A 14,628-nucleotide genomic window follows, 5' to 3' on the forward strand; every position below is an offset into this window, starting at 1 on the left:
TTGTTTTTTCAGAACACTTGGGTAGCACAGCTAATTAGGGGGTACATTTTTGTCCGATTGCATCGGACGGGAGGCTGGCGTTGGAGCCTGCTGCCCACCCAATGAAATCAGTGCAAGGCCACAGCAATCCGGAAGTGCCTCCAAGGAGCCGAACCGGGAGTCGCGAGGAGAGACAATCTCAGTGGGCAGGGGAGGGGGGTGGAATGGTTGAGAAGATTTTGTGGAACAAGGTGGAGCATTCGTGCTCCTCCGGGCCGCACAAAAATCAGTGGCACAGCAGTTTTTTTGGTACTGTTTTTGAAGTGGCCTGCAGTCGACCCTTTCGGAGAACGAGTTTGATTGCTCGGTGCTCAATTCTACTGGACGGCGTACGTGTTCTGCCCTGTGGGACACCAAAATTGCATTGGGGTCCTACGTACGGCAGAGGGCCCCGGTTTGCATATTTAAGTAATCGCCTGCTTATTTTCCCGGCCTGCTCCAGGATCCAGTTGGGTCAGACAGCGGCGGGAATGGGTGGAAAGTGATGCGCTGTGATTTTCGCCCCACCGCCGACAGCAGAAACTTCCAGCTTATTCTTTTTCTTCCCCAATTTTCTCCTTTCATTTCGTGAAGGAACTGGCTCCTACCGGAGCAGAGTTCATAGCGCCAGCTGCCCTTCAGCATCCTGCTCAACTGGCATGAGCCCTGACCGTGAGAGTTAGAAGACTATTTGGCCATCGAGGCCAGTACATCTGAGGCCAATCCTGCCCCGTCCAGTGTTCACACAGCATGGGGGTGGGGGGGCTCATTGGATAACAATCAGGAGGGAGATGAAAGCAAAATACGCCGAATGCTCAAGCGGGAGTCAGAACCCGGGCTGATTTTTCTTTTTGCCCCTCACTAGCTGTGGGTGACTTGAGGCAATTTATAGCACGCCTTGCTTAGCACAGACCAGTGTCCTAGTCTGTAAGGCTCCGTGCCACTCCATGTGTTGCAGTTCCCACTGGGAAACCCATTGGGAGAGCCAAGCCATTGGAGGCAGTTCAGAGAAGGTTCACGAGGTTAATTCCTGAGATGAAGGGGTTGTCTTGTGAGGAAAGGTTGAGCAAGTTGGGCCTATACTCATTGGAGTTTAGAAGAATGAGAGGTGATCTTATTGAAACATGTAAGATTCTGAGGGGGCTTGACAGGGTAGATGCTGAGAGGATGTTTCCCCTCGTGGGGGAATCTAGAACTAGGGCATAGTCTCCGAATAAGGGGTCGCCCGTTTAAGACGGAGATGAGGAGGAATTTCTTCTCACAGAGGGTTGTGAATCTTTGGAATTCTCTCCCCCAGGGAGCTGTGGAGGCGGAGTCATATTCAGGGCGGAGATAGACAGATATTTGAGCTACAGGGGAGTCAAGGGTTATGGAGAGCGGGCGGGAAAGTGGAGTTGAGGCCAAGATCAGATCAGCCATGATCTTATTGAATGGTGGGGCAGACTCCAGGGGCTGAATGGCCGACTCCTGCTCCTATTTCTTATGTTATGTTCTTAAGCCAAGCCAAAGCAACTTTAAAGAAGCTACAACTGAAACCTTTGTTTTTAACATTGTCACAAATTGCTCTTATATTCTCAGCAGAGCAACAGAAAACGAGCTACTATGACACGACAGGCAGAGCTTCTGGAGGCCCCACACCACTGCTGGGACTTTGCACGCAATGAGTGACTTAGAGTCATAGAGTTATACAGCACAGAAAGAGGCCCTTCGGCCCATCGTGTCCACGCCGGCCATCAAGCCCTGTCTATTCTAATCCCATTTTCCAGCACTTGGTCCGTAGCCTTGTATGCTATGGTGTTTCAAGTGCTCATCTAAATGCTTCTTGAATGTTGTGAGGGTTCCTGCCTCTACCACCCTTTCAGGCAGTGAGTTCCAGATTCCAACCACCCTCTGGGTGAAAAAGTGTTTCCTCAAATTCCCTCTAAACCTCCTGCCCCTTGCCTTGAAACTATGCCCCCTGGTTATTGACCCCTCTACTAAGGGGAAAAGTTCCTTTCTATCTACCCTATCTATGCCCCTCATAATTTTGTACACCTCAATCAGATCCCCCCTCAGCCTCCTCTGCTCCAAGGAAAACAACCCCAGCCTGTCCAGTCTCTCTTCATAGCTGAAACGCTCCAGCCCAGGTAACATCCTGGTGAATCTCCTCTGCACCGTCTCCAATGCAATCACATCCTTCCTATAATGTGGCGACCAGAACTGCACACAGTATTCCAGCTGTGGCCTAACCAGCATTTTGTACAGCTCCAGCATAACCTCGCTGCTCTTGCCTTCATTAGCCGAGGCATAGAATATAAGTATCCCATATGCCTTTTTAACCACCTTATCTACCTGTCCTGCTGCCTTCAGGGATCTATGTACATGCACACCAAGGTCCCTCTGATCCTCTGTCCTTCCTAGGGTCCTACCATTCATTGTGTATTCCCTTACCTTGTTAGTCCTCCCAAAATGCATCACCTCACACTTTTCAGGGTTAAATTCCATTTGCCACTGTTCTGCCCATCTGACCAACCCGTCTATATCATCCTGTAGCCTGAGGCTTCCCTCCTCGCTATTTATCACTCCACCAATTTTCGTGTCATCTGCGAACTTACTGATCATACCTCCTACATTCATATCTAAATCATTAATGTACACTACAAACAGCAAAGGACCCAGCCCCGATCCCTGCGCTACACCACTGGACACAGGCTTCCAGTCATAAAAACAACCTTCGACCATCATCCTCTGCCTCCTTCCACTAAGCCAATTTTGGATCCAATGTGCCAAATTGCCCTGGATCCCATGGGCTCTTACCTTCTTAACCAATCTCCCATGCGGGACTTTGTTAAAAGCCTTACTGGAGTCCATGTAGACTACATCAACTGCACTATCCTCATCCACACACCTAGTCACCCTCTCTCAAAATTCAATCAAATTGGTTAGACATGATCTCCCCCTGACAAAGCTATGCTGACTTAATCCTTGCCTCTCCAAGTGGAGACTAATTCTGCCCCTCAGAATTTTTTCCAATAATTTCCCTGATGTTAGGCTCACTGGAAAATTTACTTATTGGAAAATTGTTGGTGCTTTGCCCGCCATGTTCTATCCACTGAAGTTAATGGGAGGAAACTTGTGCACTCGTGATTTTCTGATAGCCCGTCTGTTACGTGCGAGGCTCCTCTAACGGCGGGGGGCCTCAGAGATTTACGCCGTACTTGTTTACTGACTGGGCACTGCCAATTAGGCCACGCCAAAAAAATAAACAGAATTGCATTGTTTGCAGTCATGGCATTAAAACAAGAAAGACCTGACTCACTAGTGCTGAATTTCTTTTAATTGCCGGTTCTATGGAAACGTAGGCTAGCAGGTAGTGTTGGTGATATGAGCAGACAAATACTTAAATGCCAATCCTCTGGCGTTCTTTTCTACGATATTTTAATGGATGCGTTACCTGCTTTTTAAAAAATGGGTTAACGCCTCTGTTAAAATGGTGCACAGAGGAATGTGCTGCACTCACGTTCGGGTAAATTTACTAGCAGGAAACCATAATCGAAGGGGGCGTGGATCAGAAATCGGTTGTAGCCCCAACTCTAACCCCCCTTGTCCTTGAATTTACCCACCAGTGTCCATCCAGCAATATCAACAACAGTCATTTTGATCCTCATGCTATGGGTGTGATGTTTTAAAGAGCAGAAGATTCTCGAGTACAGTTTACTGTAGTTCTTTGCAAACTGCATATAATTTTACATGACAAAGTAGGAGAAACTTTGACTGTTTCTTAAATGGTGTTTGTTTTTTTTTCTTTTTAGGTCGCAGATCTTGGCGTGGCAAGTTTTAAAACCTGGAGTCGATTGACCGAAGAGCAAAAGAGAAGGAGCCAAACGGGTTCAAAGCCACAGAACAATGCAGGCACCCTCTCCTACCTGGCACCTGAACACCTGCGGTCATTGAATACCAAGGCCACGGAAAAGTCCGATGTCTACAGTTTTTCCATTGTGGTGTGGGTGATCCTGACCAATAAAGAACCGTATGAAAGTAAGTTGCTCAATCTGAATAATGCACCTTTCTGGCTATTCGTGAATCGTTGCTTCTCATTCTTTTGGACTTTATATTTGTTTTTTTCAATGTAACTGCTAAAAGTCGGCCCCGCCAAAGTCGTCTCCTCCTGCGACTGTGCAGGGGCAGACTCGGCCATTGCGATCAGAGGAGCCATCTGGGACTCTGACTGTGGGGGTGGTAATGAGGGCAAAATGTAAGCATTTTGAGAGGAGTCCCCACTTCCATGTCCCCTCTCCCCTCTCATGGGCCACCTGCACTTCCCTGCTAGCAAGGAGCTGGAGAGCATCTTGCTGCACATCAGTGGGGCCATGAGGACCCACGTCTGTGTTGACATCCCTCCTAGACAGGAGGTCTATGAGCCTCTGCCATCTATTCTCCACAGATAGCCATTGATTCTCAATAGATAGCCATCTATGCTCCATAGAGACCACGGAGAAGATCGGTATCGCCCCGTTTGGGGCGCTAGTATTGGCGATGTGCAAAGTTTAGCGCCAGGCGCAATTTATCACCACCTCGAGCAATATTGGGTTGCAGCGCCCCTGAAGGTGATTGCGGCGCTAAATCAGGCGCTGCACGGTACTCTTAAGGCGCTAACCCTGCGGCGCAACTCAACTTCTCGGTGGCGGGATGCAGCACAGGTGCTGTCAATAATCGATTTCCCCGAGACACATCAGCAGCACGTGCCAGCGGTGGCATCAGGAATGCTGTCGTCCTGAGAGCGGACAGCAGCTCCCTGGTCGGCCGACACACTGGCACTCTGACGGGGCAGCACCGCAGCATGCGCAGCAATCGGATGGTCCACAGATTGCTGGCCTGCTGTGGTGCTGCAAGGGCCCCGGGTAATCCTGCCTGATCCAGCGAGGGTGGCAGCAGTCAGTGCTCGTGTGGCCTCAATCTGCATCTGCATGAGACCAGCGAGTGACTGCGTGGCAGCACTCAGCACTTGCGTGACAGGTGCCAGTGCTTCGGTGAAGCCCTGGACAGTCCTTTCCAGCGCTATCCTGAAGCCCTGGACAGTCCTTGCTTGTGCTGCGCCGAAGTCTTGGACACTCCTTGCCAATGTCTCCATGGATTCAGGCATCCTTGCCACTGCAGCCATGAGCTCAGTGTGCCTCAGCCCAGCCTGGGCGCTCATTTCTGCGAGGGCACGCACCTCTTCTGCGCTCTGTGCAGCAACACTTGCGGCCTGACTCGCAGTCCCCTTTAAATAACGCCCCCCCAGCCCGAGAGCGACTGGGGAACGTTCCAGGTAAGCTGTCCTTATTAGCGCCAGGCGGAACGGAGGGGGGCGCCACAGAATTTCCGGTCTGGGGCGCCCAAAAGGCGTTGCACACTCAAATGACGTCATGATCTGCCTGCGCCCGTGAGCGGTTGCTAAGATTTAGTGCCGGCGCTAAATGTCCGCTCAATATGGGGAGAGGCGCAGGGTTCGCTGCGCCCGGGCGCTAGTTGGTTAGCGCCCCACTTCTCTGCCTCTTTAGGTGCTAATCGGTGGCGCTACCAACCGAATTCCTCCCCCCATGTGTTCCTGTGAGTGGTGCATTAGCTGCTCCATGGAGAGGACCATCATATCCATGGAAGAGCCTACAATCGGCATCGCCTGCGACACGGTGGTGCTCATGTTGGAGATGGACTCCTCCATTCTCTGCACATTTGCAGACATTGCAGTCGCAAAACCTGTCGGCGCCCCCTGCGCTTCTTGCTGCACCCCCAGGATCGCCCTCTTTCTGGATGGCCCCTGAGGCTCAGCGTCTGCATGCAGCTTAGCAGAGTTGGGAGCGTCCTGCGCCCTCTGGCGAGGAGTCTCCACTGCTGTCCCTGTCTCCACTATCTGCTGTTGCTCACTTGTGAGTTGTGACAGACCCGGTGACAACACTACTCTATCTCGTGTGGGATCCACCGTGGTGTGCGTATCTGCACTGGTGCTGGGTGTGCTTATGTTTGGTGACGCTGTGCCCTCAGAGGCTGGAGGCTCCTCTGAGGAGTCGTCTTCCTCTTCGTCCTGGACAGTGGGGGGGCTCTTGATGGACCAGTGGGAGCGTAAAGAGATGAGTTAGATATGTCATATGAAGAATGGATACAGATACCATTGTGCACACGATGAACATTCAGTGGCTGATGACATCAGTCCCCATATGAGTGACTGCTGTACGCCATGTGGCTGTAAGAGATGTAATTCTGTCACCAGGTTGCTGAGATGTCCCCCTCTCTCCGTCTCCCACCTCCAGCTGCTCGGCGACTGCCGATACTTCTAACACAGCCTCCTCTGCTGTTGTAAGGTTTGCAAATGATGGAGGGCCACCTCCAGTTCGTTGTCTCTCCCTCTTATTGTGGGCTCTCTTTTCCTGCAAGGAGGGAAAGAGAAGGTTGAGTGAGAGAGATGGACTGAGTGTAAGGAATGGATGGGTTACATCTGTAGAGGGTGACTATGATGGAGTGGGGTGGCAATGCCAAATGGCCTCTTGTGTGTTAGTTGGTATGATTGTACTAGGATGAGGGTGAGTGTGAGGGGTGGTTAGTCAGATGGGGATGTGATAATGGAGCTACAGAGAAAGGGATGGGTGGACATGCAAGGTATGTTGGTGTGAGTAAGGATGTGCAGGAGTAGGGTAGGGAAGGCAGAGTGATGGGGATGTGATGAGAGGCACAGCAGGATGCAGTTGAGTGTGGCTTTGTACTCACCTTTCCTGATCTAATGAGATCATTGAAACGTTTGCGGCACTGCACCCAGGTCCTCCTGAACACATCCCTGCTGTTCACCTCCTCTGCAATTTGGAGCCAGGCTTTTTTTTATCTCCTGGGGAGGTCTCTTCCGCCCATTTGAAGGGAAGAGGACCTCCCTGCAAGTATATGGAGGGAGTCATCGGAGAACCTGGCTGCAGCTCTCTGCCTCTGTGCAGTCATGTCTCCAACTGTTTGGAGCAATAAAAACCGCCAGTGTGCGGCCTGCACACTCCTAGAGGAACCTTCAAATGCAATGTGGCCACGGCTCCTTTAAATATACCAGCTGAAAACGCATCATGGATGATGTCATCAGACCCGCACCATTTAACAGGGCCGGGTAACGCACAGGGCGGGTGTAATAGGGCCCATTAGCGCAAAGTTGATCTCAGCAGCGGGACAGAAGCAAGAACGGGGTCGCGACCCGCCCAAGTACAGAAACTTCCGGCCAGCGTTTCAGGTTGATGACATCATCAGAACACTTGATGAGTTTTTTTGGAAGGAACCCATAAGTAATCTCTCTGCTACAGCATGTCATGTTTCTGTTGTGTGATCTTTATTATGTACAGCTTTCATTTGAAGGCATTGGGAGCTAGTGTCTTACTTAAGGTGTATTACTCCTCTTGGCAGTCCTGACAGCCCCTTTTTACTTATGCAAATTTTATAGTGTATTATACAAAAATGAAAACCAGTAAGATGGTGGTTGTGTGTGTGTAGGTGTGTGTGTAGGTGTGTGTAGGTGTGTGTGTAGGTGTAGGTGTGTGTGTGTAGGTGTATGTGTGTGTGTGTGTGTGTGTGTGTGTGTGTGTGTGTGTAGGTGTGTGTGTAGGTGTGTGTGTGTGGTTTGGTGTGTGTAGGTGTGTGTGTAGGTGTGTGTGTGTGGTTAGGTGTGTGTAGGTGTGTGTGTAGGTGTGTGGTTTGGTGTGTAGGTGTGTGTGTAGGTGTGTGTGTGTGGTTAGGTGTGTGTAGGGGTGTGTAGGTGTGTGTAGGTTGTGTGTGTGTAGTGTGTAGGTTGTGTGTAGGTGTGTGTGTGTAGGTGTAGGTGTGTGTAGGTGTGTGTGTTGGTGTGTGTTGGTGTGTGTAGGTGTGTGAGTGTGTGAATCTGTGTTGGTGCAGACTCTGGAATATCGTGCTGCTCTTTGTCAACTCTTGGTGTTCTCTCAACTGTAAATTATTTATCAAACATGAGGTCATTTTGGGGAAAGGCCTGCTGGGAGCTGTCTGAGAATCCTATTTGATTCATGTTTCTAGAAACATTGAAGTAATTTAGAATCTCCTCGACTGTTGAAAATCAAAGCAGCGAGAGTGATTTCCCACTGGCCAAAAATGGGTATCCTAGAAGTCATTGTGTGAGTGATTGCAAATGTGAACACGAGCATTAATTTCACCTCCACACCACACGTCACGTTCCTGCCAAACACGGAAGCAGATTTGCATTAAACTTTTTGGTTAGCCAGTAGATGTTGGCATGCTGGTTCTAAAAAAAAAGATCCATAATACATTTGCCTTGCAGATCAGATTTCAAAGATGCTTTTTTTTCCATATCTCCACAGATGCACTGAATGATACCCAGGTTTACCACCTGATCCTCAATGGAGATCGACCCGATGTGAATGAAATTCCCGATGGAGCACCCGAAGAGATTGTTAACTTAATGCAGCAATGTTGGGAAAATGAACCCGAGAAGAGGCTGACCTTTGTAGGTGGGCGGTTGACTGAGCTTTGACCCTTTTCTCATAGGAGCTGCCTATCTGTCTGTGGAAATGCTGGGCAGAGATGTCCTACTTTGGAAGGCAGGCAAAAAGCATGACATCACTCCCGTACAATGTTCCCTCTAATTTTTTTTTTCGTGCGCGGTCCCTTTAACTGGCTGCGCGGCCCATTCCAAATTTTCGCGGATGCGCGGTTTCTTCCATGTAAAAGCCGGTGAGCGGCCTGCACGGGACCTCGCGCAGCCCTGTGGCGCAGCTCAGCGGGAACGTTGATCTCGCACACCTTCCTACCAATTAGTCGCTGACGGTCCAGAAGTGACTGGCTGCCCAGCCTTCTGATTAAAGGGTTGTGAATTACACAAGTAAAAATATATGTGAACACATACAAACTTTGGTCAGTTTCGAGAGTTTTTGAATACAACACTAAGTTTGATGTTTGGCTTCAGTACGTGTTCACTACTATATCATTGTTGTTGTGTGTGACAAATTTGGATCTGCCGTAGATAACATCTTGGGTTGAGTGGTGTCAGTCAACCCGGAAGTGGTCTGAGCATCTGGGTATCATTCTGAGCACACTGCCCTTTATCTACTCAAATGATAACGTAGCCTGGAGATGTAACAACAGCATCCCCTTGAAATCTAGACCAGATACTAATGCCTTTTGCATGCATGTTTCTTCATCCGAGTTAAAACTAGATGAGGCAAAGGTTGGTTCCAATCATCGGCTGCTTTATTCCACAGTACGGTGAGAAACACACGGAGCAATAGGACCTTCCCTTTTTGTTCTCTCCTCCCTTTCCCTGCCCCACACTTGCTTAAAAACCTATTACTTCTCCAACTTTTTCCGGTTCTGACGACCTGAAACGTTGACTCTGTTTCTCTCTCCACGATGCCGCCTGACCTGCTGAGTGTTTCCAGCATTTTCCGTCGTTGTTTCAGATTTCCAGCATCCGCAGTATTTTGCTATTGTGTTGTGTGAGCAATAGGTATTATCAGAGTCACAAAATGATACAAAATAAAGAAGATGTCCATGCCAGCCCCTCTTTGGTAGGGGGCCTTACTTAAACAGAATAATCTCTCTGCATCCTGTCCCACTGCTCAGGGTAGAACCTTTCTCCCGGCAATCTGCTGCCTTTTATAAACCTTCTCGCAGTACTTCACTGCCTGGCTGAATTTGTGGTGATTTGTGTTGTCATTTTTAAAAGCCTCAATGGGGGTAATTTAAATTTTGGGCAATAGTTTATAACGAGCGATATTGAATTAACCGTCCATTATCCGCCACACATGCTTTTCCTTTCCGTTGAGTGCGATGGAAGGGGAGACTGGGGTGGGGTGTATAATGGGCGCCCAGTTCATGACCCACCCATTCTACACCATCGCTGATGGTTACAATTACCCCAACATGTCAAAAAGCCTGTCCCTCTTCTACTCTCCCCTCTCACAGACTAACAGAGATCAAAGGGTTTTACAACACATTGGTGAGAGGTCTTTCGAATACCCGGATAAGTGACTGACTCGCCGATCGTTGAGACTCCAGGAAGAAGCAGCTTCTGTTTAGCGCAGTTACCACCTCCTCTCTGAGTGCCTTTTTTTTTACAAAGAGTTGGGAGAATGCACCTTATTTCTTAAAAGCATTAAAGCGAACACTTCTCTTCCAGATCCAGAAATGATGACCCACTATAACTTTAAAGAATTTGTAGCTTTTAAAAGCTCCTTTATAATAATTTGTTCATGCCTACACAAACCACTCTGGGTACAGGTATATTGTGTATCAGTGAAGCAGGTTTATTAAGAATTAAACATCCAGTACAGAGAAGTAATATTTAACAAGAAGATAGTCGCAGTTTGTTCATCGAACCCCGGCGTTCCTTCCGAGTGACTGTGTCGCGGTCTCGTTATTCTCTGGCTGTCTTCTGTTGACTGAAGCTTCTCATCCTCTGGTTTCGCGCTGCCTTCAGTGTTCAATAGCTGTTCCTTTATACCTTTTTTTCCCCCCTTCAAAATACATAGCAACTTGCAGCTGCTTGGGCTATCTCACCATTCGGACCTTCACAAGTACGGTCTATGATTCCCTCCCCTTTTCTGCTGTGAGCTTTACTATGAGAAATTTTACATAGCCAGACTTCCCATGAATTACGACAGAGGCCGTTTGCCTTTCACACAGCCCATTATCTAGACTGGTCTGAAACTTCGGCGATAAGGGATGATGGGTATTGAAAACCCTCTATCTTACTTTGAAACATAAGTAATATTTGTTCTTCACTGGCTTCTTGTTTTTAATATAACCGAAAAACGACACGACCTCAGCACTATTCTTGCAGTTAACATAATGTTGGCTTAATTTTACCATCATGCTTTGCTTCTCAGCCATTCGCCATTTTATACAGGCTTTTTAGGTTTTTAACATACAATTTCACATATTCTAGTTATTTAATAATGGTTACAAAATCTTAACAATGTTTACTAAATCCTACAGGTACCCTCTATCCTACAAATGCAACTTCTTTTAATGATGCAGCTGCAAAGGTTTTTATACATATATAGTTCAAGGATTCACTTTGCAAAGTTCTATCTAGAAAGGTAATGATTTTTGCAATGATTTTGCCACGGGAAGGCCCTAGGGAATGATTGCAGTAGTAAATAAGCCATGAACCTTGAACATGTCAAATTTTCAACCCCCCCCCCCCCACAATGTTCCTTGACCAACATGTGTACAAAGATATTTTTGCAGCCACAATGAATCAGTAAAAGATTTTGGATGCTTTCAAACAGTAGGGTGTAAAGTACAATGAATAAAGCGCGGGCTTGTGCTGCTGTTGGGCTGGGCCACCCCTGTCCCTCCCTCTGCCAGTTCCAGCCGTCAGCGAATGGCCAACTCTGTGTAACTAGTGGTTCAGTCGTGAAACTTAGGGTGGAGGGGTAACGTCAACTTCTTGACGTTTTCTAAGTTGCAAATTCCCATATGTATCCGGTACAGATAGCGCCCGCATTCTTAGACATTATGCGATCCTCGTGGGCAAATTGCAGATAGACCTAAGCTTCCCTGTGCCTGGGGAGCGGTCCGACATAAGCAAGTACATGTCTGGATTACTCATAAGAACACAAGAAATAGGAGCAGGAGTAGGCCATTCGGCCCCTCGAGCCTGCTCCGCCATTTAATGAGATCATGGCTGAACCGATTTTGGCCTCAACTCCACTTTCCCGCCCGCTCCCCATAACCCTCGACTCCCCTATTGCTCAAAAATCTGTCTATCTCAGCCTTGAATATATTCAATGAGTCCGCTTCCACAGCTCTCTGGGGTAAGGAATTCCAAAGATTCACAACCCTCAGAGAAGAAATTCCTCCTGATCTCCGTCTTAAATGGGCGACCCCTTATTCTGAGACTATGCCCCCTAGTTCTAGATTCCCCCACGAGGGGAAACATCCTCTCTGCATCCACCCTGTCAATCCCCCTCAGAATCTTATATGTTTCAATAAGATCCCCTCTCATTCTTCTAAACTCCAATGAGTATCGGCCCAACCTGCTCAACCTTTCCTCATAAGACAACCCCTTCATCCCAGGAATCAACCGAATGAATCTTCTCTGAACTGCCTCCAATGCAAGTATATCCCGCCTTAAATAAGGGGACCAAAACTGTATGCAGTACTCCAGGTGTGGTCTCACCAATACCCTGTACAGTTGTACTCCTGTCTGGATGCCTCCATTGGGCTTGAGGCCTCTGTCTGAGACGATCTGTGTTGGTCCAGAGTGGGACAAGATATTAGCCACAAATGAAGCAGAAATCCTTTAACAAGAGAGGGAATCAGCAAAGGGATGGTAGGAATATACATCGGGATTTCTTTATGTCTTCAGTGAAATGACGATACACACCGGGAAACCTCCCTGAAACCAAAGTGTTAGCCGTCTAATTAAATGCTAATAGTGCTAGGACGCCATGTATAGGAAGTATAGAATAATCCAAACAGTTGACGTCAATATTACTCCTTTTATATCCAAATTGTAAATAACAACCCTCTCTGTTTCAGCATGTAACCTGCAATTCCGACCATTCTATGAAAAAAGCCTACGTAAAAATATTGATGCAGATTTGGAAACATTAAGAGTGAGTATTGTTGCAAAAAAGTGAACGATCACGTTTTCTGCGTTAATTTTAGAATCTGAATTTAATGTCCTTTTTAAAATTGTGTTTCCGAACCGTATTTGTCCTTTTCAAAGTAAAGACAAAAAGGCATCTTTCTGTTAACCTGCCTAACACAGCTGAATGGTTAGTAATTCACAGGTCACTCCACTGATCCTGCCAGGTTTAGTCAGAATTTGGAACTTCACCCATAAGTATAATTGGTTAAGTAAGACAATTAATAAAATATTGGCCAAGTGTTAAAACAAGGAATGGCTAAAGGGTATAAAAGAGGAGTTGGTAAAATAGTAAAAGCAGGGGTTTTGGTATAAGTGTCAAAGGGGGTTTTGGCTAAAGTGCTTACTCAGGAACCGGTAAAGTTCATAATCTTAGAGACTAAGGGGGACAAATTCAGTTGCTTGCGTCTCCTGTTAGCGCCTTAAGAGGGCGCTAATGGGGCGCAAAGCAACTAGCGCCCGTGCGTGGTGATGTTTGCGCCGCTCGCGAAATTAACTAGACATTTTGCGGCGGCGCTAAACACTGCCGCCATGATCTCCTGCGCCGGCAGATCGTGACGTCAGTCGAGTGCGCAACGCCCCGTTAGCGCCCCGGACCGGATATTGAGTGGCGCCCCCTGCCTTACCGCCTGTTGCTAGCAACGACAGGTTGAGGGGAGCGTTATGCTGTCTGAAAGGGACTAGGGGAGCGCTATTTAAAGGCGACTGCTTCCTGCCTTTTTTTGTCAGTGACATTTTGCACCACGCATTCTGAGAGAGAGAGAGAGAGACTTCTGGAGAGATTCAACGCTGTGTGAATGAGTTTTGGGTACTGAGCAGCACTTTGCAGGTTCATTTTGATTTGCCCTTCCTTGCTTCGCCAGCGCTCTGAGGTAGCGCCTCGCTCCTCGGCCTTTGCGCCTTAAGACAGGTGTGAAGTGCCTGATTTAGTGCTCCAATCACCTCCAGGGGCGATAAAAGCCAAGTTTGCTGTCGGAGGCGATAATTAGCGCCAGGCGCTAAACTTTGCGCACGGCCGATAATGGCGCCCCAAACAGGGCGATACTGAACTTTTCCCCCTAAGCATATTAGGTAATTGAAGAAGTTAATGTATAGGAAGTATAGAATAACCCAAACAGTTGAAGTCAATATTACTCCTTTTATATCCAAATCGGCAAGAGCAAGGAAAGTTTCAAGTATTGGAAATGTGAGATGTACACTTTTAGAGTAATGCAGAAGAGCGTTAGTAGTTAGGGAGGAGGCAATAAGGATTTGTAGGTGACACTCAAACAGCTGGAGCAGCTTAAACAGGAGGTGACTGGCTAAAGACAGAGGTCAAAACATCTGGAACACCCGCACAAGTACCCTGAATCCCAACAGGCCTCAATTAATAAAAATGGAGCTGGATTTAACAAGGAAACATTTTAATAGGTTTTCGGTGCTAGAGCCGTGTGTTGATGAAGAAACCAATAATAGCAATCTATAGAATACATGCTGCACTATTGAATCACTTGTACAATGACTTAGTTATTGTTATTCGTGCATAATTCACTTAGCGCCAGGTGCTAATATTTTTCAACTTAAAAAAAAATGTGGTTTTGCGCTCCAGGAAGGAAGTGGATCAAGCACTAAATCAAGCGTTGCACTTAATTCCTGGAGCGCGACAGGCAGCGGGCGGGGCGGTAGGTGAGCAGCGCTGCTCACTGGGCCGTGCAGCGCCGCCGCGTTGGAATGCTCCTTCCCTCCCTTAAAGGGAAGGGCCATCGCTTCAGAATTTTTTTCACTTGCCTCGGCCACCTTGCCTTTAAGAATCGCCCCCGAAGCGCCCGGCCTCCCGATCAACGCCTCCTGCAGCTGCCGGTATTTTCGCCCGGCGATGCTGAAACGGGCGGAACCGAAGTTCGGGTCCGGGGCGATGCGCACGGCGATGACTAGAGGCCCCCGGCGGTGCTAACGGAAGGCGCCAAAGTGCCTAATTTCTAACCCAATATTTTTATGCTAATGAAAGGAACATTAAGAAT

At 47.9% G+C, this 14,628-nt stretch overlaps 1 protein-coding gene across 3 annotated transcripts in view; it reads left to right on the forward strand.

Annotated features, from left to right (window-relative positions):
- Positions 1–14,628, forward strand: part of ripk1l (receptor (TNFRSF)-interacting serine-threonine kinase 1, like) — a 99,360-nt gene that overhangs the window by 41,886 nt on the left and 42,846 nt on the right. For all 3 annotated transcript variants that reach the window (XM_085989208.1, XM_085989207.1, XM_085989209.1), the window contains exons 5-7: positions 3,810–4,035; positions 8,334–8,483; positions 12,520–12,596. In XM_085989208.1, coding sequence (XP_085845334.1) covers positions 3,810–4,035; positions 8,334–8,483; positions 12,520–12,596 — 453 coding nt within the window. The remainder of the gene's footprint in view (positions 1–3,809; positions 4,036–8,333; positions 8,484–12,519; positions 12,597–14,628) is intronic.

The sequence above is a fragment of the Somniosus microcephalus genome, chromosome 5, assembly GCF_052327205.1.
Source record: "Somniosus microcephalus isolate GS21.2 chromosome 5, FLI_Smic_1.0, whole genome shotgun sequence".
Lineage (NCBI taxonomy): Eukaryota > Metazoa > Chordata > Chondrichthyes > Squaliformes > Somniosidae > Somniosus > Somniosus microcephalus.